Consider the following 27,336-nt stretch of genomic DNA (forward strand, 5'->3'; position numbering starts at 1 on the left):
CAAATCCTCTAAGCCACCCCCACCTCCAGCATTTCCAGCTTCTGCCTTTTCATCTCGTTTTTCTGGAACCAGGTCTGAGTATTATAGCACAGGGATCGGGGAACTGGATCAAACTATCCCCACAATGCTGAGTGTAGTATTCAGGAACTCCCCAGAAACCGTGAATCAAAACACGAATTTGTCAAATTCAACAGAGAACAGGGCCATCTGTGGCTTGGTGCTGGTGGAAGGCGCTGGTGCTCTCTCATTGGGTATTTAATGTTGACACGACACTGTGACACTCTCTCATTGGGTATCTAATGTTGACACGACGCTGTGACACTCTCTCATTGGGTATCTAATGTTGACACGACGCTGTGACACTCTCTCATTGGGTATCTAATATTGACACGACGCTGTGACACTCTCTCATTGGGTATCTAATGTTGACACGACGCTGTGACACTCTCTCATTGGGTATCTAATGCTGACACGACGCTGTGACACTCTCTGATTGAGTATCTGGTGTTGGAGGGAGGCTGTGACACTCTTTCACTGGATATCCCATGATGATCTGAGGCTGTGTTGGAGGGAGGGTGTGTTGTTCTCACGTTGAGTATCTGGTGTTGGCAGGAGGCTCTGATGCTGTGATGCTCTCTTATTTAATACCTTAGTGATCTGCTGACCTCATACAACCCTCCGCTCTTGCTTCGTTCTCAAGGTGCAGGATATCTGTTAGTAACATGGGTAGAAAGAGCCACAGCAGGCTGCAGAGCTTTCTCCTATAGAGCTCCTCAGCTGTGGAATGGTCTCCACCGGATATGTGGGATTTAGGCTCACTCTCAATATTCAAGTCTAGATTAAAAACACACTTGTTTAGTTTATATGGACTCTAGTTCTAGCTCTAGCTAACTGCTCATTCCCAGTTAGACCTACAGTGTGAGGTGTAGAGCTGGGTGGGGATGAATGTCATTGGCTTTGGATAAACTGGACAGTCAGTGCTGTCACTCTAGCTTCACACCCCCTTGTGGAACTGGAGTGCTGACATTTCAGGGACTCCCCATGCCTGCATTCCCACTTGCCTCTCCCTCCTACTGATGCTGCCATTGCCATATCTGCCGGAGCTTGTACATTGCACTTCATATTGTACTCACCTAACTGTTAGCACTGCCTGTAGCCTCCTCTACTTTGACTAATTGCACATTTTATTTCCCCTAACCCTCCTGGGGGGTGCTGCCTGGAGACCTCAATTTATCAAGATATCCTTCACACCCTGCTACATGTGATGTCGCCTCTATCCATGACATCCCTGCATCCAGCTCATCATTCTGCCTGTGTCAACTTCCATGTATGACCCGCTGCCTTACTACTGGCTGCCTGGTAATCTGAAGGAGAGTCGGCACCGGCTTGTCATCTCCTCCCTGCTCCCCGGTTGTGTCTCAAATCTTATGACTTAGGCAGTATGACTCAGCACTTAACCATCTCGCCGATTTGATATTTCCTGCCAGCCCCTGGAGGATGGGCTCCCCCTTTGAGTCTGGTCCCTCCCAAGGTTTCTTCCTTCTTGGGAGTTTTTCCTTCCCACTGTCGCCTTTGGCTTATTCACTGGGGGCTTTGGGTGAGGATGCTTTAAAGCGCTTTGAGACGATGTAACGTTGCGATAACGCTCTATACAAAAACAAATTTGTTCTTGTTGTATCTGGTACTGGCGGGAACCTGTGGCTCTCTCTTGTTGGGTATCGAACGTTGACTGGAGGCCGTGATGCTTTCTCATTGGCCATGTGATGTTGGAGGAAGGCTGTAGTGCTCGCTCTTTGGGTGTCTAGTGTTGGCAGGAGGCTGTGAAGCTCTCACATTGGTTGTCTGGTGTTGGCAGGAGGCAATGTGCAAATGTAACTAAGTTGTGTACTGTATATTAGCTCTTTTTTGTTTTATTGTTGAAAAGTAAATGTAAGTCTATTAAATTCTAATCTTTGTTTTTAAAATAACCCTTAACTTCAACAAACACTCTCCCACTCATATCAGCAGCCACTCAAATGACCAACATTCACAGTGTTACTTGTGTATTTTATGTTGTTTCCTGAAGCTTCATGCACAGTTGTAGACCCTTGAATTGCTGCATTCCTTTAAGCTCTCACATCTCCCAGGGTAAATAGTTGCTTTTCTCAGGACTTCAGGATTCTGGCCTGTGTATCCCTGCTGGTGAAGAAGGAAGACTACCTTTTCCTGCAGTCGATGGACTTCAGAGATGTCTTTCTCGATAATGATACAATAGAGAGTGTTCATCTTTAATTCCTGACATTATATATATGAACCTCTGCCTCTTATACTCACAGACTTGCTTCACCTTTGCTCAGGTCTGCTGGTTGTTGTGCTGGGTTAATCAGTTGCAGAATAATGCTATGAATTGTTGCTTTGATACAGTGATAAAGTGGGTTTTTAAACTGAGTATATTGCCACCTAGAGGACATAAATAGACATTACATCAGCCAGATCATATTTAAAGCTTGTTTATAAAGCCCAGGGCACAATCCTAGGCTCTCTGCAAACCTGTACTGGGTGTGCAGGTAAAAGGCTGATGAATAGCTTATGTATGGCATCCACATAAACAATAAATAAGCTGAACTTTATGCTATAAAACTAACTTGAGGAACAATAAGTTAAACAGTGGGACATTTTCCAGAGAGCTGAATTCAGACCTGTCAGCTTTTAAAATGACCTGGGTGACATTGTCTTCTAAAACAGACATGGCTAGAAAACCTTCAGCTGGTATTAAGCTGTCATTTAATATATGCTGCAGTTCATATTTTTCGAGGAACAGGGAACCTATTACACATATACAAATAGATATATATATAAAGTTTACATGAAATGCAAAAAATATCCATTATAACTGTATTTCCTTTTACTGAAATGTCAGCTGGAAAAGGAAACAAAAGCCCCTTTTTGTGTAATAATGAAGGATTCACAGAAAAGCAGAAATCGGATCCGAATACCAAGGCAAGGTCATAACCAAATTCCACATTTAATCCGGCACTAAGCTGGCTCCTAATCAAGTTAATCGGACCATCAGGGAGAGCGAATAGAGGGGCCTGAGACACACAAACACATACACAGTGACGCGCTCGCTGTGGCCTCCTTCAGCGGCGCATTTGAGAATAACGAGTGTGAGTTCAGCTCCAAGACCATGTAGCTCAGGTAGGATTACGACCTGAAATCCTGCAGGATTAGGGCGGCAAACACAGAAACGCCAGCAGAGCGCCATCCTTCCTAAAAGAGCCGTGTATTTCCTCTCGTAATGTGTACGCCGTCGTGGCAGCAGTTATAAAGTGGATTTTGCCCGGCCATGTCACCACCTCGCAGTCTCCTTCCTGACGGCTTTAAGGGAAACAGAGCAGAGGGTTAATTTCCAACAAGACCTGGCTGTAGAACTCTATTCATCTTCCTCTGTACCTTTGTCTTTTGGTGTCCCACCACTTTCTCCCTCTCTCTCTCTCTCTCTCTCTCGATCTCCCATTCTCCCCATCTCCGGCTCCACCTTCCCATTCTGCCTGAGCACACCTGAGACATTCTGTCACTCCACACTCTTCCATGCCTCCCAAGAAGGACTCCAATGGCCAGGACAACTATGGCTTCGCTGTGAGTACGAGAGTTCATGTTCTGCCAATATAACTACTGCTACCGCTGTCTGGATTTCTTTTGTCACTCTTGCAAATCGATAAGTTTGACGTGAGGTTATAAGCTAATAAATGTGACTTTTATCAGTAGTAACAACAGTGTTACTTGTTAGAAACTGTTAGAAGTTTCAGAGGTCTTGTAGCTGGGTTTATTACTCTATGTATCCATACATGTTAGGTTCATTTGATTCATTTAGGTTGGTAAAATGCTCATGTTTTATGTTGCACTTAAGAAGGCCAAACATTGCTTCTTTTCTCGGGGTATAGCTTTCAATGAGAACTACGTGTTGGTGCAGGAGGGAAAACAGTGTCAGCCCTATCAGTTAATGAGTAAATCTCCTCGTCTACCCATATAGCCAGTTCCTGCACAAATACTGCGGAACTGGTGAAATATTATTATTAGTGGCATGTTGTTCTAGAACAAAATGGTTACTAAAATTGTTCAGATGATGCAATAAAGTGGAATTTGTGCTGAGTCCTGCATAAAGGGCTGAGATAATGGGAACACCTAAACCAGAAGGGGAACTTCTCACATTTCTGTCCCTTTGTAGTAACAAAACACCATTATGGCGCAAAAGCAACATGATTTGGCAGCTTTATTAATTAAATTAAACTCAATTCAATTAACATTTATTTGTAAAGCGTGTTTTCGAAACATTACATTGTCTGAAAGTGCTTTACATATCCCTGCCCAAAGCCTCAAGTGAAACGGCCTGAAGAAACAATGGCAAGGAAAACTCCCTAGAAGGAAAAAACCTCGGGAGGAAAGGGGGAGTCCATCCTCCAGGGGCCTGCAGACAAAGTCCAAAGTAACAAAGTCCCAATTTATAAAGAAAATTTTTTGCGTAGCCCAGGTATAAATGGGGAAGGTCCAGCTGATGTCAGGACAGGCAGGTGAGGAAGCTGCTTCCTATGCTGGGATGGAGGGGGGCTGTGGTCCATTATTAGACATGCAGGGAATCAGGCTATGGCTTGGTACTTTTATCAAGATCAGCTTATCGAGCATTTCATCTCCAGCTCGAAAAAAGCAATTAAGAAAATTTACATTTTCAGTGAAATCATGCAGGAAATGCAAGCGGCAAAACCCTTGTCGAGAATCATGGTGCCTTTTCCCTGACTCAACCTCCTCTGCTCCCCGGCCTGTTAGGGATCACTGTAACCCTGTATGCGTCACCCTACCGCCACCTCCTCCTCGTAGGGATCACTGTATGCGTCGCCCTCCCGCCACCTCCTCCTCGTAGGGATCACTGTATGCGTCGCCCTACCGCCACCTCCTCCTCGTAGGGATCACTGTATGCGTCGCCCTCCCGCCACCTCCTCCTCGTAGGGATCACTGTATGCGTCGCCCTCCCGCCACCCCCTCCTCGTAGGGATCCCTGTATGCGTCGCCCTACCGCCACCCCCCTCCTCGTAGGGATCCCTGTATGCGTCGCCCTACCGCCACCCCCTCCTCGTAGGGATCCCTGTATGCGTCGCCCTACCGCCACCCCCTCCTCGTAGGGATCCCTGTATGCGTCGCCCTCCCGCCACCCCCCTCCTCGTAGGGATCCCTGTATGCGTCGCCCTACCGCCACCCCCTCCTCGTAGGGATCACTGTATGCGTCGCCCTCCCGCCACCCCCCTCCTCGTAGGGATCCCTGTATGCGTCGCCCTCCCGCCACCTCCTCCTCGTAGGGATCCCTGTATGCGTCGCCCTCCCGCCACCTCCTCCTCGTAGGGATCCCTGTATGCGTCGCCCTACCGGCACCTCCTCCTCGTAGGGATCCCTGTATGCGTCGCCCTACCGGCACCTCCTCCTCGTAGGGATCCCTGTATGCGTCGCCCTCCCGCCACCCCCCTCCTCGTAGGGATCCCTGTATGCGTCGCCCTACCGGCACCCCCTCCTCGTAGGGATCCCTGTATGCGTCGCCCTCCCGCCACCCCCCTCCTCGTAGGGATCCCTGTATGCGTCGCCCTACCGGCACCCCCCTCCTCGTAGGGATCCCTGTATGCGTCGCCCTACCGCCACCCCCCTCCTCGTAGGGATCCCTGTATGCGTCGCCCTACCGCCACCCCCCTCCTCGTAGGGATCCCTGTATGCGTCGCCCTACCGCCACCCCCTCCTCGTAGGGATCCCTGTATGCGTCGCCCTACCGCCACCCCCCTCCTCGTAGGGATCCCTGTATGCGTCGCCCTCACCGCCACCCCCCTCCTCGTAGGGATCCCTGTATGCGTCGCCCTCCCCGCCACCCCCCTCCTCGTAGGGATCCCTGTATGCGTCGCCCTACCGCCACCCCCCTCCTCGTAGGGATCACTGTATGCATCGCCCTCCCGCCACCTCCTCCTCGTCCTGCCAGGGATCCCTGTATGCGTCGCCCTACCGCCACCTCCTCCTTGTCCTGCCAGGGATCCCTGTATGCGTCGCCCTACCGCCACCTCCTCCTCGTCCTGCCAGGGATCCCTGTATGCGTCGCCTTCCAGCCATCTCCTCCTTCCTCACCCCAGATCCAGGGTCGCACTTCCCCTCTCAGCTCTTCCTCATGCATACTTCTTTCCCTTTACCCATGTCACCCTTCATGGGCTGTTTCTCAATACACGTACTTGACCGTACTTGTGTTCTTTTGTGCCCGTTTTACATCATCTACAATTGCCAAAGACGAGAACCAATATTGAAGAACAAAGACACAGAGGATGGCAAAAATCTCTGGATATCGTTCTTGCCTCACTCCAGATACCAAGGACGCATCTGTTGTGTCTTTGCCAAACAAGACAAATCCCAAGATTCGTTGTGGTCCAAGTTTGTTCAAGAGAGGCAAGTTAGCAAGATCGGTCTTGCCAAGATCACAAGTATGACCTTTGCATTCTTGGTATTGAGAATCACCCGTGGAAAACACTGATCTAACAAACCCAAGGTGGGTAAAGATCAGATTTCCCCGCTCAGCATCTTACCTACTGTCTCTGATTAAGTTTGATCAACTGGGGCCCAGGGCTTGAAGACAAACAACATCAGGTTAATTGGAAGCTGGTGGACAAAAGAAATTAATAACTGCTAATAAATAACAGTGTTGGACAGCCTAGGCTTGTCCAACACTGTTATTTATTAGCAGGTATTAAACTTCTGCTCATAACCATTTAGACAAGAGAGTTAATAGGTAATCTAACACAACTAATACGTCCTGCTCTAACCTGATATACTAGGTCCTAGGTAAAGGATGACCATCCCCCTGTCACTGAGAAACATGTTGGATAAACCGACAGTTTTCGTGGGATATGTTCTGGAGTCATACATCACCATCATCTTTGGTTAGTCTCAGTGGACAGCAGCTTTAATTGTTGGGGGCTTATATCTGTCAGAAGGCTCCCTGATTATTAAGAGTAAATGATGAATTGTAAAAATATGCTGGTATCTTCCCAGTGATCTGATTTGGGTCCAGTAAACTACTTTCTGTATATATGCTGTCCCTTGGGGATATTATTTGCACGGTGTAAATTTCCCTAAATAGATTTGTAGCAGTGTGCAGTGTGTATTTTTCCTTGCATTCCACCCTGGTTACTTGAGTGAGAAGATGCAGGCATTCCACCCTGGTTACTTGAGTGAGAAGATGCAGGCATTCCACCCTGGTTACTTGAGTGAGAAGATGCAGGCATTCCACCCTGGTTACTTGAGTGAGGAGATGCAGGCATTCCACCCTGGTTACTTGAGTGAGAAGATGCAGGCATTCCACCCTGGTTACTTGAGTGAGAAGATGCAGGCATTCCACCCTGGTTACTTGAGTGAGGAGATGCAGGCATTCCACCCTGGTTACTTGAGTGAGAAGATGAAGGCATTCCACCCTGGTTACTTGAGTGAGAAGATGCAGGCATTCCACCCTGGTTACTTGAGTGAGAAGATGCAGGGCACCATGTTTGATTAAATGCAAACAGCAGCAAAGTCTTTCCTGTTTCTGGAATAATCTACCTGCAAGTGTCCAGTGTCACTCTAACATTGTATACGATGTTCCTCAGAAGCTCCATCATGTCTTCTGCTTGTGTTGACAGCCATAGGTCTCCGTGATATTCCTCTACCCGTCATTGTTTAATTTAATAGAAAGACCTGGAAATCTCTGCTAAATGTTTAACCCGACAATTGATCAACACAAAGCTTGACCCTGAGATGGCAGATAATCATCTGGGCCAGACAGACAGCTGACAGCGGTGCCTGGTCTGTGTTGGCTCATTACCGCTCACTCCCATTTTATGTCTCCCATCATAAATACTACACACAATTGCTTTTATTTGTACTTTTGTCCAGAGGTTCTAACTGATTGTCATTTTTTTCATTTTTGATTGAAATAATTATTGAAAAACAAAGTACTTTGTACAATACTTGCTTGTGATAATACCCAATACAAAATAAAATGTAAGCGTAGATGTATAACAAATGGCACAGATATGCAATCTTATCAACTTAAATATGCACATGACCGTCAGACCAATAAAGACTTGCTTTTTTCCATTCATCCATCTATCCATCCATCCGTCCATCCATCCATCCATGTGTTATTTTATGTAGTATTTGTCATAATTCAGACATGATAAAGGAGTTCCTTTATACCTTTTCCACAGATTGAGGGAGAGGAGAATATCTTTGATTTTCCTGTTGGGGGAGATGCCAAGAGCGGGAGCCAGTCTGCAGAGAAGAGCAGCAACAAACTGGCTTATTGTGTCACTGATGTTCCACCCTGGTACCTGTGCATCATCCTGGGGATTCAAGTAGGGCCATTTCTTACGTGTCCCATTATGCAGCCTGGCAGGAGTATCCCAGTAACCTACCGTTACCCCTTTCTTATATTGCTCTTTAGCATTGATTGTAGTAACAATGACATCAGCAAATCGTAATAGTGACAATACTCCTCTGTAGCATTTATTCTAGTAACTAGGACATCAGGAAATTGCGATACTGTTACTACAATGAATGCTAAAGAAGAGTACTAACAATCGCAGCACGGAATCACCATACTGACAGTACTCCTCTTTAGCATGTATTGTACTAACAATGACATCAGGGAATTGTGATACTGGTAGTACTGCTCTCTAGCATTCTTTGTAGTGTTACGATCTCTAGTCCAGGGTTGGAGCGTAACAGCTTTCATTACACCCCCCTAGCACTTCCTGACCGCCTTCGGCAGCATCGTGGCCATCCCGCTCATCCTCTCGCAGAGCCTGTGCCTGCAGCATGACGGTGTCACCCAGAGCCACCTCATCAGCACCATCTTTTTTGTCTCAGGACTCTGCACCTTGCTACAGGTCACCGTCGGGGTCAGGTGAGGCCCCAGAGTTTAGGCTGCATGCGTACAGTATGACATGCTCGAGGTCACCAGCCTTGCTATACCTCTTATTATGCTTGCGAGCAGAACCGTGTGGTATGGGGATGGGTGGGGGAGGGGAAAACCTTTACTGCTGTGATCTTTCATCCTTTATATCACTCATTTAGTGACGGTGACTCAAAATCTGGACCTTCGCCTCTTAGTTAAGGATTAACTAAGCTTTATATTAATAAACACAATAATACATGCAATACATGCGTAGCCGCAGGCTCCGGCCGCATGCAGGAACAGGGCCGGCTCCGGCCGCGGGCAGGAACAGGGCCGGCTCCGGCCGCGGGCAGGAACAGGGCCGGCTCCGGCCGCGTGCAGGAACACGGCCGGCTCCGGCCGCTGGCAGGAACACGGCCGGCTCCGGCCGCGTGCAGGAACAGGGCCGGCTCCGGCCGCAGGCAGGAACAGGACCGGCTCTGGCTATAGGCAGGAACACGGCCGGCTCCGGCCGCGTGCAGGAACAGGGCCGGCTCCGGCCGCAGGCAGGAACAGGACCGGCTCTGGCTATAGGCAGGAACACGGCCGGCTCCGGCCGCGTGCAGGAACAGGGCCGGCTCTAGCGATAGGCAGGAACACGGCCGGCTCTAGCTATTGGCAGGAACACGGCCGGCTCCGACCGCGTGCAGGAACAGGGCCGGCTCTAGCAATAGGCAGGAACAGGGCCGGCTCTAGCTATAGGCAGGAACAGGGCCAGCTCCAGTCGCGGGCGGAAGTGACAGGTTGTTGAGTCATTATCCTCAACGTGAAAAATATTTTCATCTGTGATTAATCTTCTCCCCCCGCAGACTTCCCATCCTCCAGGGTGGCACCTTCACATTTCTGGCCCCATCCCTGGCACTTCTGTCCACCCCTAAGTGGACCTGCCCAGCCTGGACTCAGAATGCCTCCTTGGTGAACAGCTCCTCACCAGTGTTCATGGAGGAGTGGCAGAGCCGCCTGAGGGAGGTCAGTTCCGGAAACATGCAGGCACTTTGAGTCATTAGAAGCAAAAATGCACCAATGGGCCAGATGATGAAATGAATCTCATTATAAATTTAAAGTATGTGTATGGAAGTATGAAAAAGAGTATGAAAGTACAAAGGAATTTTGTTTCACGCAGATGTAGGGAGGTGATGACTGTCCTCCACGGTTTTAAAACTTAAATTCATTTTCTCATTGCTTGGGCAGTATTTCCCTAAACAAGAATTGCTTTCTTGAAATGGTTGCAGTTTTTTTTGGTAGCTTGCACATTTTATTTTAAAACAATGTCTTTCAAATGACTCAGTGCATTTCACAAAAGCACACGCACGCGCACATACACACACACACACACACACACACACACACACACACACACACACACACACACACACGTAGGGTATACCTATCCTTATGGGGCCTGCTCATTCACTTCTATGGGAAAAATGCTAACGCTAACTATCACAACCTTAACCCCCACCCTGCCCTAACCATAACCATAAGTAATCAATCAAAATACAAGAGTTTGTGTGTTTTTAATTTTTTTTTTCATAGCAGTCACTGATTTTTATAAAATAAAGTTTTCCCTTAAGGGGACCAGGAAACCGGTCCCCATAAGGGGAAAAAAAACGGATATTTATCACATTATGGGGACATTGTGTCCCCATAAGGATAGGAATACCTGCTCGCACACACACACACACACACACACACACAGGGTTTAATTATATCTTATAAAAGACTACTCCCAATATGACAACTGTAACCCCTGCCCAGCCCTGTACTTAACCATAAGTAACCTAAATAACATTTGGCATTTTTACTTTTTTGATTGCATTCACAGATCTTGGTAGGGACACAAAAATGGTTCCCACAATATCAAAAACAGGATTTTATCGCATTGAGGGGGACATTTGGTCCCAACAAAGTAATATAAACCTAATACACACACACACACACACACACAGACACAGACACACAGACCAACTGTAAAGTCAGGCTTATTTTTAGTTCTGTGATTTCATAACTGCTGAATCCACAAAATAAGAAATTTGCATGAACTTGTCATAGACGCGTCATGTTCTTGTTCATTCTCTGCTCCCTCTCTCTAACTATGTGTGAGATACAGTCCTCTGGGTGTTTACCACAGATTACAGAGGTTCACGGGCTGTTTCGAATGCAATTGGCTCAGCTTAAACCGAAAAGGTAGCATTACAGTACAGAAATAGCAAAAGGGTCAGAAAGCCCATGTCTGGTTGTCATGCCTGTTGGTTTCAGTCTCGAAAACAGAGCCTTAGACTGATGCTTTTTACTCTCTGCCATCCCATCTGCAAAACAAAGAGGGGACAAATACATGAGACCACTCACTTGACTTAGAACAAGATACCAAATTAAATAATAGGGCAGTATGCATGAAGTGTGCCATGTAATTGTGGGTTTTGAGGTACTTCAAAAATAAACTGGGAGAGAGACAAGGGAGAGTTCAAAAGGCCATCCTCCACAGACTAACTAATTACTTATTAATGACCTCTTCTCTGAAACGCACAAACATTAACTTTACCATCTGATATATTACTGGAAATAATAATTACACAATAACTTCCATCAGCAACGTAAGACCTATTATACCTTCAATCCATAAACTCAAAGGAATTTGTAACTCAAATTATCACAAGTATATTAAAGCTTCTATAATGTCCATGGGATGCCGTGATTGGAGGATAGAACCGTCTCATTTCATTGGAGACCACGGGATACAATGGCTGGGGGAACTGAGCAGATGTACAAAGTAACTGTTTCATTCTTTTACTAAAAAAAGAAACAACCCATAACCCCCCAAGATGGGGACCATGACTCCCTGGCTCTCTCACTTTGTCCCATTTCTATATAATTTCTGCTAATTACAGTTTCTCCTTTTCATTTTTGCATGAAGTTTTGTCTTAGTTACAGGCATCTCCCTGGTTAAATGATGCCGGAAGATGCCAGCATGGTGAATACCTCCCGGTCAGGTGACTCTGAGTGACTCTGTCTCTGAGCTGATGTACCTGCCTTCCTTGTGGCTGCAGGACATTGCGTCTCTCATTGGGAGGGACCCTAAGTCTCCAAGAGGAAAAGCGTTTCCCGACTGAGGTTGAGAAGAGAGGAATTTTATAGAAAGTATAGGCCTGCTTGTATCTGGAAGGGATTTCAATGGCAAAAACTGAAAGTATCTCAGAATGTTGCACAGTTCACCTGTTTTTGTGAATCTTGTGGATCTCCCTTACGGTGATGAATCTTGTGGATCTCCCTTAAGGTGATGATACGCAGGGTAACTTTTTGAGCAACGTTGCTGGGTCATTGCCAACCAGGTGAGGGCAACTCATCTGGATCTGCATATCTGCAAAAAAAGTTGCCTGCTAGTAATTTAAATATTTCAAACAGAAATTTGTTGACCAATATCAATGGGAAAGTGCCGGAACAACACTAGACAGCAAAACTGCCTGGCAAGATTGCTCAAACATTTGCCATGTGTACTGTCACCCTTACATTCGCTTGAGAACCCCCGCAGAGCATCCAAGACAAAAGGAATATGCACAGCATTTTATTGGCCAATTGAAAAGCAGATTTCCTAAACTCAATCATTTTATTGTTGTTTGAGATGAGACCACCAAAGACCTAAAGTCAGACTTGCTCATCATATATTACATCATCGGGAACCAAAACTTACTTAGTCATTTTGTAATCCAACTAAGAGCTTTCATTAAATTTCCAAAAGTCAATGTGTCCACAGAAACAGTACTTACTTACAAACTAATCCTGATCACATATCCCTTTGATTGAATGAGCTTTGGAAATTTGCTCTTCAGTTGTGGAATGGTGATGGAAGTATCCATTAAACCTGATACACAATGTAATTCCAGGCTCATTACCATGTAACTCCTGGTCCCTCACCATGTAACTCCATGCCTATCAATGTGTTACTCAAGGCTCATTACCATGTAACTCCTGGTCCCTCACCATGTAACTCCATGCCCATCAATGTGTTACTCAAGGCTCATTACCATGTTACTCCAGGCCCAACCTTTCCATGCTCAGCTGCAGGGTTCCATCTTGGTGGCTTCCTGCTTCCAGATCCTGGTGGGCTTCTCTGGTCTCATCGGTTTCCTCATGAGGTTCATCGGACCTCTTACTGTCGCTCCCACCATCTCCCTGATTGGGCTGTCCCTGTTCGACTCAGCCGGGACCAGTGCTGGGCACCATTGGGGCATCGCTGCCATGTGCGTGAATCTTCTGTGGCCACCAGGGTCCACCATCCACGACCTCCTGTTCTCCACCTCTTCCTCTCTTGCTCAGTTTCTATAACATGAAACAAGGATGGTCAACATGTACCTAAGCGTAATATTAAGGACTCAGATTGTATTTCATGGTGCCTATTTATGTAATCGTACAGGACAGCAGCCTTGATCATCCTGTTCTCCCAGTACCTTCGACACGTCAGCATTCCCATTCCTGCCTACAGCAGGGCCAGGAAGTTCCACACCTCGCGGATGCGCCTGTTTCAGGTTCTTCCTGTAAGTTGAGAGGATGACATGGCACATCAAACAGCACAAGATGTATGCCCTAAAAATCTACATCTATTCAAGACTGAACAGATATGAAGTTAAGGAACGGCATTAAAATTTATAGTGATAAGAGAATTAATGGGATGTGTAAGGGGTAGAAATGTATAGAAATGTTTTGATACATACGTTAAGAAGGCCTGGAAAGTAGTGTATGATTTAATTTTCTTTAGGTAACACTTTACTCGAGGGGCACAAATTCTTTACAATACCTCAGTTACTACTGAAGTACAAATAATGAACAAATAGAGTTGCTACTTGAGATAAGACGTATCACTATTCATTAATGATGGACAGGTATGCAATCATTACGTTACTTGTGTTATTCACTATTGTTCCTTCAGTAGTTCCTTCAGTAGTTCACAGAGCTTTGCAGATTTAAGACATATAGTATAAAATATAGTAACTGCTTGAGATAAAAGATGTGTCATGATTCGTTAACGATGAAGGAACATGAGATCAGTATGTAACTAAGGCTTAGTTACAAGTAAAGTAAAGTGTTCCGCTACTTGATTCAGCAAGTAAGACTGCTTATCGTCTCCTGTGTCCTAGTTTGGGTATTTTACTGGGTTGTTAAAGTCAGTGCAGGACAGTGTGTTTCTGTGCTGCAGGTGCTCCTCGGTGTCACCATCTCTTGGCTTTTCTGCTACCTCCTGACCATATATGACGTCCTGCCACCCGACCCAGACAAATATGGCTTCCTGGCTCGTACTGATGTGAAGGGGGATGTTGTAAACCAGACTCCCTGGTTCAGGTTCCCATACCCAGGCACGAAAGCTGAATTCAGAAGTAGTTTCAGAACATTAATAATCATTATGTAATCTAAATGAATACATAAGAGAAAGGTGATAAAGCTTTACATTTTTTAGAAGATGAAAGGTAATGGCAATTATTTTTCTATTCTTGTTTCACTCATAGGTCAATGGGGTGTACCAACTGTGAGTTTGGCAGGGGTGTGCGGGATCTTGGCTGGAGTGATATCCTCTATGGTAGAGTCCGTAGGTGACTACCATGCTTGTGCCAAGCTGTCTGGAGCCCCTCCTCCACCCAGGCATGCCATCAACCGAGGGGTGGGCATAGAGGGGGTGGGCTGTCTGTTGGCTGGGGCCTGGGGCACAGGCAACGGGACCACCTCCTACAGCGAGAATGTGGGAGTCCTGGGCATCACCAGGGTGAGAGGGTCGAGATCAATTTTTGAGTACCACAAGTCATCGTACTCTAGCCTTGGGCTGTTGTTGTTCCTTCTGCTGGTTCTCACCATCTTAAAACTATATAATGCATGGCTCAGATGATTCTGCAAGTCATAAAGGCTTTCTTTATAAAGGACATAGTTGGTTGATGGGAGTCAGAGGAGCATTTACTGAAGCATTATGAGATTACCAAGTCAACAAATAAGGATTCAGGGACCTTAAATGGGATGCAATGTGAATGAATTCTGTATATGACCCCCAGGTAGGAAGTCGCACAGTGATCTTGGCCAGCGGGATCTTGATGATCTTCGTGGGGCTGTTTGGCAAGATAGGCGCCATCTTCGCCACCATACCAACTCCCGTGGTCGGCGGCATGCTCTTAGTCATGTTTGGGGTTATATCAGCTGCTGGAGTATCCAACCTGCAGGTATGTTCAAGTAATCAGCAATGTGGAAAAGGAGCTCAATGCCAAATGATATGTGAACTAGAGCTGTGTGAGTATTACCTGCAGCAATGTTCCAGTCCGCGTGGAGCCCCAGTCAGTCCAGGTGTTTGCTCCCCTCTAGCTCACTGCAAAAATGTGGACCGTCTGGGGCTCCCTAAGAACCTGATTGGGAAACAATGATCTACAGCATGTGGACGATGTTATTTGATGAAGGATGATTTCCCCCTTTTGACCATATGCTATCTGTTCAGTACACAGATATGAACTCCTCCAGGAATATTTTCATCTTTGGATTTTCCATGTTAACTGGGTTGGCCATTCCCAACTGGGCATTGAAAAATTCTGCAGCTATAGCAACAGGTACGGCCATCTGCCATAACAAGACAAGCTCAGTTCACAGTTAGCCAGTCATTTAGTCACCATCACAAAACAATGAGATGGGTAAACCTTGAGAAAATTAGAGGAGAATGAAATGGTGGGGCGGCATGGTGGTGCAGTGGTTAGCACTGTCGCATCACACCTCTGGGACCCGGGTTCGAGTCTCTGCCTGGGTCACATGTGTGTGGAGTTTGCATGTTCTCCCCATGTCGTCGTGGGGTTTCCTCCGGGTACTCCGGTTTCCCCCCACAGTCCAAAAACATGCTGAGGCTAATTGGAGTTGGTAAATTGCCCATAGGTGTGCATGTGTGAGTGAATGGTGTGTGAGTGTGCCCTGTAATGGGCTGGCACCCTGTCCTGGGTTGTTTCCTGCCTTGTGCCCCTAGCTTCTGGGATGGGCTCTGAGCCCCCCGTGACCCGGAAGGATAAGCGGCTTGGGAAATGGATGGATGGAGATTGAAATGGATTCAGAGATCACCTTACAGTACTACAGTAATTTTTACTTCTATCCATAGGAATTGTTGAGGTTGACCAGGTAGTTAATGTTCTCCTGACGACTGGAATGTTTGTAGGAGGATTCTTTGGGTTCATTCTTGACAACACGATTCCAGGTAAGGCACTTCTTATTTTGGAAGAATTTGTGCAGTTAAATTGATCTATAAAGATAAGTACAGTATAAAGGCTTATGTTGGGGTTAAATGTCTTCCCTCTCCTCTGTGGTCCCAATTCAGGGCTGGGAATCGATTAAAAAAATGTAACTAATTAATTGTACAGTTTTCTGTGATTAATTGCGATTATTCTCACCTAAAATAAAACCCATAATCATAAATATTTATATGTTGAATGCTCAAATTAATGTAGAATTAACACAAAGGGGAGTACATGTGTCATTGTCACAAGCTCATTACCGTAACACATACATTTTTTCTAACTGAATTTTAACAAGATCCTGACTGAATGTTTTGATATTAGCTCTGAATTCTGAGATTCTGTGCAACATCATGATACCAGCTCTCACTTTGTTTACAACTGGGAAGAACTGTTACAGATTACTAATAAAATCTATGCTCATATTTTTCTCCCATTTGCGTAATGAAATACCGCTTGCATTAATGCAATCTGTCACGCCCGGCTCGTACGATCCTCGTGTGTGCCACGCCCCCTGATTATCCTCGTGTGTGCCACGCCTCCCTGATTATCCTCGTGTGTGCCACACCCCCTGATTATCCTCGTGTGTGCCACGCCCCCAGATTATCCTCGTGTGTGCCACGCCCCCTGATTATCCTTGTGTGTGCCACGCCCCCTGATTATCCTTGTGTGTGCCACGCCCGCTGATTATCCTCGTGTGTGCCACGCCCCCCTGATTATCCTTGTGTGTGCCACGCCCCCTTGATTATCCTTGTGTGTGCCACACCCCCTGATTATCCTCGTGTGTGCCATGCCCCCTGATTATCCTCGTGTGTGCCACGCCCCCCTGATTATCCACGTGTGCTTCCCCGATCGTACCCAGCTGTGTCTTGTTGTTTTGATCAATTCTGTCTATTTGAGTCCATGTCTTGCCTGAGTCCTTCGTCTGTCATTGATGTTAGTTGGCGTCTGATGTTTCCCGTCCGAAGTCCTTCGATTAAACCCCGTTTACCCCTTATTCTGCCTGCCTGCCTGCGTCCTGCTCGCTCACCTGTCCGTGCGCATTACCCGCGTACCCCCCGCCCGTGACACAATCAAAGTAATAATAATAAATGTCTTTAAAATGAATGCAATGGGTAAATGTGATAAATATCCCTGTCCTAATTTGTAACTAACTTGATGTACAGTAAGGGTAGTCAAGGGTAGTCTGTTCTCCTGAATTTCTTTGGCCGTCTATAGGATCTGTAGTGGAACGAGGCATAGTGGCATGGAAGAACACCCACGAGGAGGACTTGGGCGATACCCTGGACACCAGAGAGGTGTATGGTCTTCCTTTCAGCCTTGGCTCTTTGGCCTCCTCCCCCTGGGTGCAGCGTATGCCTTTTTGCCCCTCCACCAGTCCCGTGGCCCAGTCGGACATCGGCACCATGGACAGCAAGGAGGCGGAGAAGCCTGATGCATCACATGTCATTGTGGGAGTGGCCTTATGAATGCCAAGAGGATATGCAAGATGTACTGTCTTTCGTAAAGTCTTCTTGATGTGACTTAAACATAAGTCCACATACCTATAAGTCCAAGGCAATTCAAGGATTATTTTGAGGTGTGGGAGGAGGGGGGGCAACCTAATCATTCACTAATGGTATAACTTGAATCAGTGAGTGACAGGAGAGAGGACACTCTAGTGTCCAATCAGCTTTCAGCTGGGGGCAGTGCCCTCCTGACTTTTCCCTCCATATAAGTCCTTTTTGTCTGTATGTTGCATTGTGGACCTGGAGGGATGCTGACTTCTGCCCCTGTGCGCCTCTGTAAGGGTCATAAGACAATAAAACCCAACTTGGATTTGCCCTCCTTTCCCGGTAACAGGAAACCCACCGACGGATCTGTTTGTGAAACACAAAGCAATGGAATATTCTTTTTCCCGTTTAATAGCAGTTTATTTATGTATCTGTTCATATGAATTATAGCTGCTATTGATTTACTATGTATTTGGTCAAATTATCTATTTTTAGGTCACTTCAGAAATCCGCCAATAATTAAAATAATTCTGAACAAGTTATTGCCTCATATTGAAGGTGTTTACTGAGTACTGATGTTTTATGTCTCTAATAAGTTTATATCTGTCTTCTGACCATTTATCTCCAGGGAAATCCTGTATAGCGGTAATACTACTTGTGAAGCTACTTGTGAAATATTACTTGTGGAGCTACTTGTGAAATATTACTTGTGGAGCTTATTCGAAGTAGGCACAGGATGCCGGTCCATTGCAAGTTTATATATAGAGGCAGATATATGTCAGATCCTAGGATCCTTGAGGAAAAAAATGAAGAATAACCTTTTAAAGAATTTCACATTTTAATATCACTATCATCCCTCAGCAGTTCTCATCACTTTACTTCAGAAAATATACTCAATTATACATAATTTGAAAGCAATACAGATTTGAATGGTTAGATGGAGTCCAGTCTTATGGAGTTATCAGGTCCTGCTTGATGGCCTTGTACAGGTTTATGAAGGACTCTGTCCACGCCGCCCTCTGGTGGCCATCAGTGTTACCCATCCTGTGGGCGGTGTACACCATCGTCAACACCGTGCGCTCAAAGTCGTCCTTGCGCAGGACAGTCGGGTACTGGAGCAGGTCGGAGGTCAGCCGTCGGATGTCTGTCAGCTTCCGGGGCACGACGTCCTCGCAGATGGCCTCCAGCTTCTGGGTGCGGCGCAGAGATGCCAGTTCTTCATCCAGCACGGTCAATGGGCTGCGTTCATCTTCCATCTTCGCTCCCGCTATCAGGATCTGAAGTGGGGTTGTGAATATAAACAGTCAATAAACATGAATGACTGTAGAGAGTCTTTATCAGTGCAATTAAATTTACCAAACGGGATCATGCAAGCATTTGCACAAATAGGTCACATAAATGCACAATAAATCTAACAGCTAAATTGGTTTGATCTTTGACTAACACCCTACCTGCATTTCGTTCTGGATTCCCGTATATCAGGCAACATTTTATACCAAATACTTGAATCCTTGAATTGCCAGGTATATTGCAAATTATATGATAATTTATGAATATATCTGTGGTTGTTTACTACTTATGACCCCCAGTATGATTAATGTTTTTCTTGAAACTATAAGTTTCTTATAAATATCCTTAGGCTCATAGCCTGCCCCAGCTGTAACTTTGTAACCTGCATATCAGGACAGCTGCTTTTACTCTATCTTTTATTGAGAATATTTTCTTCATAGGTAGATCCAGAAGCGTCTTGCACAACATTGCTGTCCACAAAAAAACAACTAACAAAGATGCCAATAGCAGTTAAGAAGGGTTTGTGTATTCCAACTGCAATCATACAGTGACTCTATGTGTGTGTATTCCAACTGCAATCATACAGTGACCCTATGTGTGTGTATTCCAACTGCAATCGTACAGTGAGGCTATGTGCGTGTATTCCAACTGCAATCGTACAGTGAGGCTATGTGCGTGTATTCCAACTGTAATCGTACAGTAAGGCTATGTGCGTGTATTCCAACTGCAATCGTACAGTGAGGCTATGTGTGTGTATTCCAACTGCAGTCGTACAGTGAGGCTATGTGCGTGTATTCCAACTGCAGTCGTACAGTGAGGCTATGTGCGTGTATTCCAACTGCAATCGTACAGTGAGGCTATGTGTGTGTATTCCAACTGCAGTCGTACAGTGAGGCTATGTGTGTGTATTCCAACTGCAGTCGTACAGTGAGGCTATGTGCGTGTATTCCAACTGTAATCATACAGTGAGGCTATGTGTGTGTATTCCAATTCCAATTGCAATTCCAAAGCAATTCCAATGATGCTATGTAACCTAAAGACCATTTTTCAGACACTTCATGGATATCTTCTTTGGGTTCTCTCACTTCAAAGAGTAGGTTGATATCTTCTAGGGAATTCTGGAAGATGGGGTTAACCATGGATGCAGTGCCTCTCTTCACTCTGAATGCAGAGGGGTACAGAGCTACGACAGACAGAGAAAGACCATTTGGTAACACTTACGGCAACACAAATTATATCATGTTATGCTATTACTTATGTATTAATTAACCAGATATTAAGTATTAGTTACAAACTGATCTCATCATTAATGAATTGTGAAGCATCATTCATCCCAATTAGTTCCTGTATTTGTCACCATATCTCTAAATCTTAGTGTAATTCTGAAGGAACTACTGAAGGAACAAGTAATAAATAACACAAGGGAAATACTGATCTCATGTTTGTTCATCATTAATGAATCATGACACATTTTTCATCTTTCGTAGCGATTATATTTGTTCATGATTAGTACTTCAGTAGTAACTGAGTTACTACTAAGCACCTGCATTGCTTTAAAGACCACGAGTGTAACTTCAGTGATGAGTTGAGCATTAAGAATAACACCATAGAGATGAATGATAGACACCCAAGGTACGTCTTTGGCAGGTGTGATGAATGAACCTGATTTAACGATCATCAGGCTGGACTTTAATGCCACTGCTGCCAGCACCACGGATGCCAGACAACGGGGCTGAGCAGTATCTCGATTCTCTTTGAAAGCCCCTAACAATGACCAAGGGAATGTCTGGGATCAATGGGGCACAACATCAGGCTTCAAAGGGATAGCGGGGCGCAGGGGTCACGGGATTTCAAAACCCGACACATGGAGAGCAGACAAGGGTGCCGTCGATGCGAGGGAAGCCGATTCAGCTGGAACATGGCGGGATGCCACGTTTGTTTGATGAGCGTAAAGCAGAACCATACGCCGCAGCTACGCACAGCATAGCTTTTCACTACGGAGCTTTTACATTAGTCTGCTTACAAGCTGGATCCAGGTGTAGCAGCAGGAGCATGTTACCTTGCTGTAAAAATGACGTTTTGCCCAAACGTGGTGCTCCTGCCTTCCACAGACCCGTAGCTACGAGCCATATGGAGTGGAGATCAGTGTACAGAGGAAAGGCTCACACTCCGAGCCGGTCTGCGGTGGAATCTAGAATGCTTGAACTTCAGCACAGCCAGGAATGTTTGGCTTATACCGGCATAAACAACCAGCTGGGTCCGATGAACCAATAGACACTACAAGGACTCCCAGTTCTGAATGACACAGTCACAGATCGGATAACAATGACAAGTATAAGGTCCACTGCCAGAGTTATTTTTAGTTATATTTTTAGCAATAACTATTGTTTGTTAAACACAACTTAAAGATATTAAATTAGTGTAGAAGACAGAAACTATAACACTTTAACAAAGAATTCTGATATGAGTGCAGTGTTTTTCTATCCCTATGTATATTTTTTGCATAAATGTTTTGATACAAGCCAGTTACAGATGCTTTGCTAGTCATGTGTGCATAACCGATGATGTAGCTGTAAAGTAACATATTATCATCAATTCTGTGGATTACTGAGATATGAGACATTGATTTAAACTGTTTATTCTGATTCCTTTTATATTATATTGAAAATAATTTTAAAATTTCAAAGTGTGATGTATCTGACACAGATAAAACCAGGTGGCTTCACACTTGGGTATTTACATTCTGCAGTGAGATACCTCTCAGGTTAATGGTGCTGTACACACCTCTGCTACTTTGTGGTGGAAAAAATTACTTTCAGCTTTAATGCTAATCTGAGAAGAATGTTCCACAGAATTTTCCAGAAGTTCCGAAGAAAAACAGCAGGAAAGAGCGAGAGGAGGACAGCCAGAGGGACTGGGATCTTCTGCAGGAGCCAAGGATCCAGGAAACCAAACGACTAGATAACCATGGCCATGCAGATACAAAGAGCTGAGGGGACGAAGCAGAAGATCAGGACAATAGAAGTTTCGGGATCCTGAAATGTGGGCTGAAATAAGCTGAAGAACAGACTAGTTTTAAATACTTACATTTTCCTCAAAATAAAACCCATTTTTTCAGTTCTGTTACACCATGCAGATCTGAGATCTGATATTGTTCAGGTGGGCCTGGTTGCAGGTGAACAGAATGATGGATGAAATCAGCAGCTAAATGTGTATCCTGTCTGAGGCCTGTTTGAGTCGTAGCTTCAAAGCTGGCAGTCAAAATTTATGGAGTGGGGGGGGGGGGGGGGGGGGAACTGGGAACTAAATAGAAACATGATTCTGACTATTAGAGGAAATTCCTGAGAATCCTAGCAGCCCGGTTTTCAAGAAAACATGGGATGCTTGCAGTGATACTGACGGGAAATTAAAAGCTCCACCCCCTCCCCCTTTCCCACTGCTCTACTCACACCCACCCTGCCTGCAAGTTAGGCAGCTATTATTTGGTAATGTGAAAATCTGAATTATGATTGTCGATCATTTTAGAACAATTACTTAGGCTGGATTAGTCATAAACTCCAAAGACTGCAAATAAAATGGATGTTTGCCCTCACTGCGTGTTATGCTACAGTATCAAATGCGACATGGATTTCGAACAAATGGTCTTAATCACATACAACATACAATATGAATATACAAAGGCTTGATTACTTTGAATTTTGACTGTAGCTCACTGATTATCTATCCATTCATCCATCCTTCCATCCATCCTCTAAATGTGTATCCCAATACATGGTCATAGAGAAATTGGAAAATGCTTCAACTGAACACAAATTCTGTTACTGATATCTCAACATTGGGTGTGTTGGAACTGTAGGTTATTAAGATTGGAGTCACCAACAGGGTGCCCGCGGGCACCAGGACGCCCCCAAGGACCACATGAGTCACCCGCGGACCTGTTCTAAAAATAGCACAACTTGATAAAATCATAAACGTAATCAGTGTCTTCACATATCATTAATCATTAATAATAATATATAACTGAAGGTAAACTGAGCAAATTTGTTGTTTAAGAAGAGTGTATCAAACTGGTAGCCCTTTGTATGACTCAGTACCCGTGAAGTAGCTCTCAGTTTCAAAAAGATTGGTGACCCCTTATCTAGACCCTATTAGAGTTAGGATGACCTTCATTGCTCTGTTCATGCCTAAGTATCTGTCGACGTGCCCATATTGTGTATTTCGCAAACATGTTACGTCAAGTCAATGCTGACCAGTGGGCTCAAAGAAAGTCCAGCCACCCAGCTGCAATGAAGCCAGCATGAAGCAAGGGCAGGTGCAACCATTTACCATGGTGAACCATGGGCAGGTGCGGAGGTCCTTACCTCGGGACCGGCGCTGAGATCCACACATGTGTACATTCCAGTAGACGAGAGCCACGATCACCACCTTCCAGCTCATCATGGTGCTTCTGGAAGAGGGAGCCTGACACTTCTTTTCTCCTGCGTTTGGGACCTCGACCTTCCCCAAGCCCACGGAGAAGATGGGTCCCTGAACCACGGAGAAATGGCACCCCTAAATCGGGTGCTTACAAATACATTATATTTACAGCTTCTGCTTCCTCCTGAACTCCAGCTCCTTCTCTCTCTCCGTCCCTCCCTCTATCGCTCTCCTTCTCCCTCCCTCCCTCTCCACGGTCCAGCTACTACAAGCTGCCACAGCAGCCATCTGGAAGCAATCAGTACACAGACTAACCCTGGCTTCTCTAGGCAGCTGCTAGCCAGTAGTCTGTCATTCATACCTGCTCTAACCAACAAAGTTCTAACTGTCATCACTACCACTGATATCATCAACAACAACAACAACAATAACAACAATAACATTACTCATCTTCCAACCATTTATCCTGAGGGGTATTCCATGAAGCAGGATTAAGGGAAAGTCTGACTTATTTTGACAAGTCTGGCTCACTTAAGTTGGAGTTCTGTTCCATCGACGTGTCTTAAATGAATGCAATAAATAAATGCAATGACTGAAACTGAAAAAAAATCTGTTAAAATAATATGAACAGAAACAGAAATATATATGTATATTTTGTTTAGTCACAGTCTACTTTGAAAGTTTTTTAGTAAAAAGCAAAGACGTGATATGGTTATTTGTGCAGAACATTTCACACGGGTGTGACTGAAAAGTATTTTACAGAGATCAAATAACACAAAATAACATTTCATGCTAAGAATGAACTCAACCCAGAAGGTTCCCTGTTGGCTATGGGGATCGAACCAGGAACCTTCACAGTGTAAGGCGACAGCATAAACCACTGTACCAACATGCCACTGTAACATTTACATAACTTACGCATTTAGTCTGTCTCCAATTCTTTTCCAAGCCAATTCCCTGGTATTATTTAAGGCCACAGTATTGGCTTTTTTAGTGATTACATCTTTATATTTTTACAGCTCCATCAGCAGCGTTTGTTCTGTGGCGCAGAGAAACACCACTCCTGTTTTACACGCTCTGAATAGTGGACTATCGTGTGGTCTGCTGTCCGAGCTGCCAGAAGCGGCCCAGACTCCGCCGAAAGCGCGGCGGAAGAAATAGCAGAGAGACAACGGACAGGAGGAGACTTCTTTCGAAGTCCTCCTGGGATCCGTCTCGGTTTCCACTGCCTCTCCTGCTGAGTGTCGGGAGGAACCCCTCCTGGTTCTCGACCCAGAGGTATTTCCATCCAAAGCCCGGACTGCTGCTACTTTGCCCAGATCGGCATCCGAAGTGCCCGCCGCTTCGCGGAGACCCGAGATCGTGTCCAAGGCTTGTGAGTTCCTGGGCACATGATTAGCCCTGAAAGGTGCCAGGAAGGCCGAGGATGCCATCCCACAGATTCCCAAGTTCTGCATATGAAGGGGGTCTGCTCCAGACCTCATGGTACCTGTCCAGGCGGTTCCTGCTCCAGCCCCTGTGGTTCCTGTCCTGGCGGTTCGGACTCCTGTAGTTCCAGTCCCCGTGCCTCCCGTCCCTCATCCAGCCACCTGCTCCTGTCCCAGTTCCCATGCCCCCTGAGGAGGCCCTGGACTGCAGTCGCCTGTGGTTATACCTCCGACGCCTCATCGGTCGCCTGCAGTTCCCCCATTTCCAACTCATCAGTTGCCTGTGCCTTCGCCTGCCGTGGCATTTGTTCCCTCCTCCAGAGTCCCCTTTGCCCCCCTTCAGTGTCCCCACCGGCTCCTGCCGCGCGGTCGCCTGTGGCCCCTGTGGCTCCCGCCTTCTGCCCGCTGGGATTCCCTTTGGCTCCCTGGTTCCCCGACACCCTTCGCCTCTTATTACCCTGTGTTTGCTCCCCATTCCTTGGATTTGCCTTTGTTCCCTCCTGGCCCCTTCCCTCCTCCTTTTGTCGGTGTGACCCCTGTTGTTGTTCCTCTGTTGCCATCTCTGGCATCTCTGGTGCCCCTGTGTTTGTTTGTGTTCCCTGTGGTGTGTTAGCTGGTGTCCTGGTTGCTGTCCTTGTATCTGCTCTGCGAGGTGGTCCTGTTCCCAGTGTCTCATTAATGTTTTTTTTTTTATTTTGTTTCCCCAGCTCCTGTTCTGTCCCCAGTTTCGTCCCTCCAGTCCCTTAAGGTACGCCTGAAGTGCGCATCTTTGGGGGGGGGGGGGGTTCTGTCGTGACCTGCTTGTGCCAATCCTTCTGTGTGCCACGCCCCTCTCGCTACCTTGTGTAGAACCCCCGTGTTACTGGTTGTTTCTCGTTGTCGTTAATTAGTCTGGTGTATTTGAGTTCACATTAAAGTATGTTTCCCCTTTCCAGTCATTAATATCTGGCATCTTTATGTTTCTGAGAGTGTTTACCCACAATAAATCCCTCATTCACCTGAATCCTCGACTCCGCCTCCTGCTTCCCTGGTTTGTGCTCCCCTAAGGTCTGACAGAGTGTGACAATGCAAGTCTGTCTTGTATGAGCCTTGATTAGTTAAAGCTGAACTGCGTTAGTGGAACGCCTTGAGGCTAACTTTAGGGATGGCGCTAGTTTGAGTGCATCTTTTTCGGGAAAGTCTGGCTATTTTTAGCTACTTTCATGGAAAGTCCCCGGGGGACAGACTTCTATAAGAACCAGCCACTGACTGTATGGACGGCTGAAGGATGAAGGGAACCAGAAGGCAGACTCAAATGCAGAGAGCTGAAGATCCCGAACCAGGAACCAGGGAACCTAGAAGGGGGCAAGTACCTTAAAACCCCAAAGACAGGGACACCAGCAGCACAGCACACCAGCTATGGAATGTCAACTACTTGAGACTAAAAATTCCCAAACCAGAAACTAATCAGAAACCCGAAGCATGATGCCAGTCAACAGGAACCATGACCCCCAAGCCACCAAAAACCAGTACCTGCTGGCAAGTGACAGGCTGACTAAATCCGTAATCTGTCGTCTTTTCAAAACGTCCAATATCGGGAGTATTAAAGTTTTTAAAACTAGGTTAAATCGGCTAAAAGGTAAAGCATGTCACCTTTCTTTGTTTTACCTGCATGGGGGCGTGTAGTGCCACCCTCACCTGAAGATCGCTATTCGCATTCTAAATAGCCGCATTAGCGCGTATTCAAACCGCATTCGCATGGTAATTTGATGAACAACGCAGCGGTGAAACACGATCCAGATACATCCCCATCAGCACCATAAAAGGGGGGGCGATGTGAAGGTGTGAATGGCTCATGCAAACATATGAAAGTTGCTACATATTCAATGGAAGGAGCCAGAAATAGTGACATGAGTTAGATTTTTCTTATTTATTTATCCAACTGAATATTGCAGCTACACCATTTATCCATCTTCATGTAGCCAAGACTTTGGTGATCAGATATCTGGGATCAAAACAAACTGCCACCATTGCTTACTATGTACTTTTATAATGTTTCTGCAAGTGTTCCAAACTGCGTCTTGCAATGTCTATACTTTGATGTTAAATTACTTCACATAAATCTGACATATTTACAATACACATTAAAATTAATATGAGTGTAATGCCAAAACAAATTTATAAGAAATAATTTATTTGCCATGAATTAAGTTTATGATATTTAAAGAAATGTGTGATCATGCCCCAGCCAGTGAAAGTGTGTTCCCTACCATATTGCTATAGTAGGATCAGTAGAGGACAGATTCATTCTCCAGTTACTACTGTCATTCTTTATTTTGCACTTTTTATAGTTTTCCTTTCTTTCTACTCACTGATAGCAATCAGTGGTTGTAACGTCCCTCAGTACCACTTAATTTGTCAAAATGTTGAATCCAAATTCTCTAGGCCCGGATCTGATACATGATGCACTTATCAGGAAGGCAGATATAAAGATATGAGCAGCTGGATAGATGGTGATCTTT

General features: G+C 45.6%; 2 protein-coding genes across 2 annotated transcripts; one reads left to right on the forward strand and one right to left on the reverse strand.

Moving 5' to 3' along the window:
* The first annotated feature begins 3,120 nt into the window (after positions 1-3,120).
* Positions 3,121-18,241, forward strand: LOC125746826 (solute carrier family 23 member 1-like). Its single transcript, XM_049021354.1, has 12 exons — positions 3,121-3,618; positions 8,241-8,387; positions 8,781-8,938; positions 9,778-9,937; positions 13,025-13,206; positions 13,380-13,500; positions 14,160-14,316; positions 14,467-14,720; positions 15,001-15,165; positions 15,435-15,543; positions 16,077-16,172; positions 17,428-18,241. The coding sequence occupies exons 1-12, from the start codon at positions 3,571-3,573 to the stop codon at positions 17,676-17,678; spliced, it is 1,848 nt and encodes a 615-aa protein (XP_048877311.1). The 5' UTR covers positions 3,121-3,570; the 3' UTR covers positions 17,679-18,241.
* A 286-nt stretch (positions 18,242-18,527) lies between these two features.
* LOC125746875 (protein FAM180A-like) lies at positions 18,528-23,635 on the reverse strand. Its single transcript, XM_049021471.1, has 3 exons — positions 23,354-23,635; positions 20,078-20,175; positions 18,528-18,979 (listed from the first exon to the last, which is right to left on the reverse strand). Exons 1-3 carry the CDS (start codon positions 23,430-23,432, stop codon positions 18,653-18,655), a joined length of 504 nt encoding a protein of 167 aa, XP_048877428.1. The 5' UTR covers positions 23,433-23,635; the 3' UTR covers positions 18,528-18,652.
* Positions 23,636-27,336: the final 3,701 nt, after the last annotated feature.

This window comes from Brienomyrus brachyistius, chromosome 1, assembly GCF_023856365.1.
Source record: "Brienomyrus brachyistius isolate T26 chromosome 1, BBRACH_0.4, whole genome shotgun sequence".
NCBI classification, from domain to species: Eukaryota; Metazoa; Chordata; class Actinopteri; order Osteoglossiformes; family Mormyridae; genus Brienomyrus; species Brienomyrus brachyistius.

Bases quoted from the DNA above. Each gene is read 5' to 3' on its own strand.
- LOC125746826 (XM_049021354.1), top strand. From the start codon at position 3,571: ATGCCTCCCAAGAAGGACTCCAATGGCCAGGACAACTATGGCTTCGCT. The intron at 9,938-13,024 runs GTCAGTTCCGGA...TTCCATGCTCAG, and splicing joins GGCAGAGCCGCCTGAGGGAG to CTGCAGGGTTCCATCTTGGT. The intron at 13,501-14,159 runs GTAAGTTGAGAG...TCTGTGCTGCAG, and splicing joins GCCTGTTTCAGGTTCTTCCT to GTGCTCCTCGGTGTCACCAT.
- LOC125746875 (XM_049021471.1), bottom strand. From the start codon at position 23,432: ATGATGAGCTGGAAGGTGGTGATCGTGGCTCTCGTCTACTGGAATGTA. The intron at 20,176-23,353 runs GTAAGGACCTCC...TGTCTGTCGTAG, and splicing joins ATCTCAGCGCCGGTCCCGAG to CTCTGTACCCCTCTGCATTC. The intron at 18,980-20,077 runs GTGAGAGAACCC...ACCCCACTTCAG, and splicing joins ATATCAACCTACTCTTTGAA to ATCCTGATAGCGGGAGCGAA.